The sequence below is a fragment of the Austrofundulus limnaeus genome, unplaced genomic scaffold (assembly GCF_001266775.1).
Source record: "Austrofundulus limnaeus strain Quisiro unplaced genomic scaffold, Austrofundulus_limnaeus-1.0 Scaffold4, whole genome shotgun sequence".
In the NCBI taxonomy this organism is placed as follows: domain Eukaryota; kingdom Metazoa; phylum Chordata; class Actinopteri; order Cyprinodontiformes; family Rivulidae; genus Austrofundulus; species Austrofundulus limnaeus.
The window spans coordinates 1130274-1132474 of NW_013952406.1; the positions used below are offsets into that span (position 1 = coordinate 1130274).

The 2201-nt window shown below is 38.6% G+C and overlaps 1 protein-coding gene across 1 annotated transcript in view; it reads right to left on the reverse strand.

Annotated features, from left to right (window-relative positions):
* The window catches only part of plcd3a (phospholipase C, delta 3a), a 20160-nt gene extending 19352 nt beyond the window's left edge, over positions 1-808 (reverse strand). The window contains exon 1 of the mRNA XM_014022523.1: positions 462-808. Coding sequence (XP_013877977.1) covers positions 462-558 — 97 coding nt within the window. The 5' untranslated portion in view covers positions 559-808. The remainder of the gene's footprint in view (positions 1-461) is intronic.
* Between the last annotated feature and the right edge of the window lie 1393 nt (positions 809-2201).

Consider the following 2201-nt stretch of genomic DNA (forward strand, 5'->3'; position numbering starts at 1 on the left):
ACACACACACACACACACACACACACACACACACACACACACACACACACACACACACACACACACACAATGCCTACAAATCAGTTTGGTGTGAAAGTATCCAAATTTGCCTTTGTTAGCAAAATATCTGACAAAGCACTGGGCAGATATTAACTAAACTTTCAGGAGATATTCATCAAATGTAAGTTTGGGACTGATTAATTTGATACAATTAAAGATGGCCGCCACAGCTAACATAAAAACAGCTCTGTCAGCTGTCTAAAACTCAGAGTGGTAGTAGCTGAGAGTCATCCTCACCGCTGAGCGCGAGCAGACCAGGCTTAATATTATTTTATTATTTTTATAACTCATAAATGTTAGGAGCAGCGGCGGGTGAAATCATAACAGCTAARAAGTTTCTGTTGAGTTAAAAGGATTTTACTTTCTTAAAGACGAGAAATGAGTGGATAAAAAGGTCTCACCGAGTTTCTGGACCGGGTCTCCCGGGTCTGGAGCCGCCTTCCCCCGCTGCTCTCTGGATCCGGGGCTCGCTGACTTGCTGCTCGCGCTGCACAACATTTTGTTTTTTTTATTCTTTTTCTCTTAAAAGCTTCGTGGTGCTTCAGTCTTGGTGTCTGGACGTCTTCCAGCCGGTCCCGGACAGACCCTTGCGGGCTCGGAGACACGCAGCTGAGAGGACAAGTGTTTATTCCCGTGTCCACATGTGGACAAGTCCCTCCTCCTCCTCCTGAGGTGAGCTCCACGCCTGGACGTCTCCGAACCAGACTCCCGGTCCTCCTCCTCATGTTTCACCAATAAACAGGAACTAAAACAGAGAAAGAGACCTTTTTAATTTAATTTAAGTTAATGCATCCTGCATGTCGCCCCGCCGGCTTTCCTGCGTTTTAAACTCTTATTTTGGGGAATCTCTCGCGAGACTTGTGWGTGCTCAGAGTGTGTGATGAGGATGACTCCCAGCTACTACCACACTGATTTTTAGCTAAATATCTGTCAAATTGAAAAAGTCAGTGGTGGGCAGCACTAATCTAAAAATTAGTTCCACCAGCCCTAAAACACTAACTCAAATATTTAGGTCCCCTAATTCTAAAGCACTAATGCACTTAAAAGTTTTAGCAAAATCTAATTCTAAAGCACTAAAATAACCCAYTCKACCCATGAWCATTCTTCAACACACAACATGAGTCACGTTTCATTTTGCGAGTAGAGGCAGATATAAGTTTATACTTCTTTCTGCTCCTTTTCATTCATGACTTTTTAACTTAGTTTTGCTTTCCGTAACATTTTGATTTTGTATGCATCAGTTTATTTTAGTTTTCGTTTCTTTATTATTTTTTTACTGAACAACTTGTTTTTTCCCCTATTTTTTATTAGATCTGTTTATTATTGGATATTTTCGTATTGAATGACTTGCTGTTTTATGCTCATATTTCAATTCATGATTGAGATAAATAAACAAACAAAAATATTGCCATGTTGCTCTCTTAACATTTATCATTGACATTCAACAGCRTTTTTTGAATTCATGTCACCAGCTGTTGGATAGTGATGACAGCTTTAACCCTCAGCTGTTAAAGTTGATCAATAACATTTATAGACCTCAGTTAGTGCTTCTATTTAACCTATAAATTTAGCGAGTGCTAATCCACTAATAAATTTTAAAACTAGCAAAAGCCCTAATGCACTAATAAGGAAATTAGTGCTTTAGTGGAACTGTGCCGACCACTGGAAAAAATTATAACTGTTTATGTTTAGGGTTGGTCAGCAGTGGCGGCCATCTTGAATTGGTAGACTTCAAATGTTTAATAAGTTTTTAAAGGTGCATCCAGTGATTACGTTTCAATAAAATCAGCCCACGAGTTCGTGTGATATTTTGCTAACAGACATTTCTTCTTGGAGTATAAGTTCGGGATRAGTCTAAGCTACTACCACACAGAACTTTAGCAGTAAATGTAACCAATTTCAAGAAATGTTGTTTGTTAAGGCAGCTCAGCTGTGYCAACTTGATGAGATTTTTCAAAATTTGTRCAGTGATTCATGTGATATTTTGCTAACACGACAAACACACCCTCCTACCTTCAATGGCGATAAATATTACTGAGGTCAAGCAGTCCTTTCTTTATTTAAATGTTATAAATTCCAATAAAGAACTTTCCTTTTTGTGCATTAGTCAACAACTTCATATATACATACATATATATATA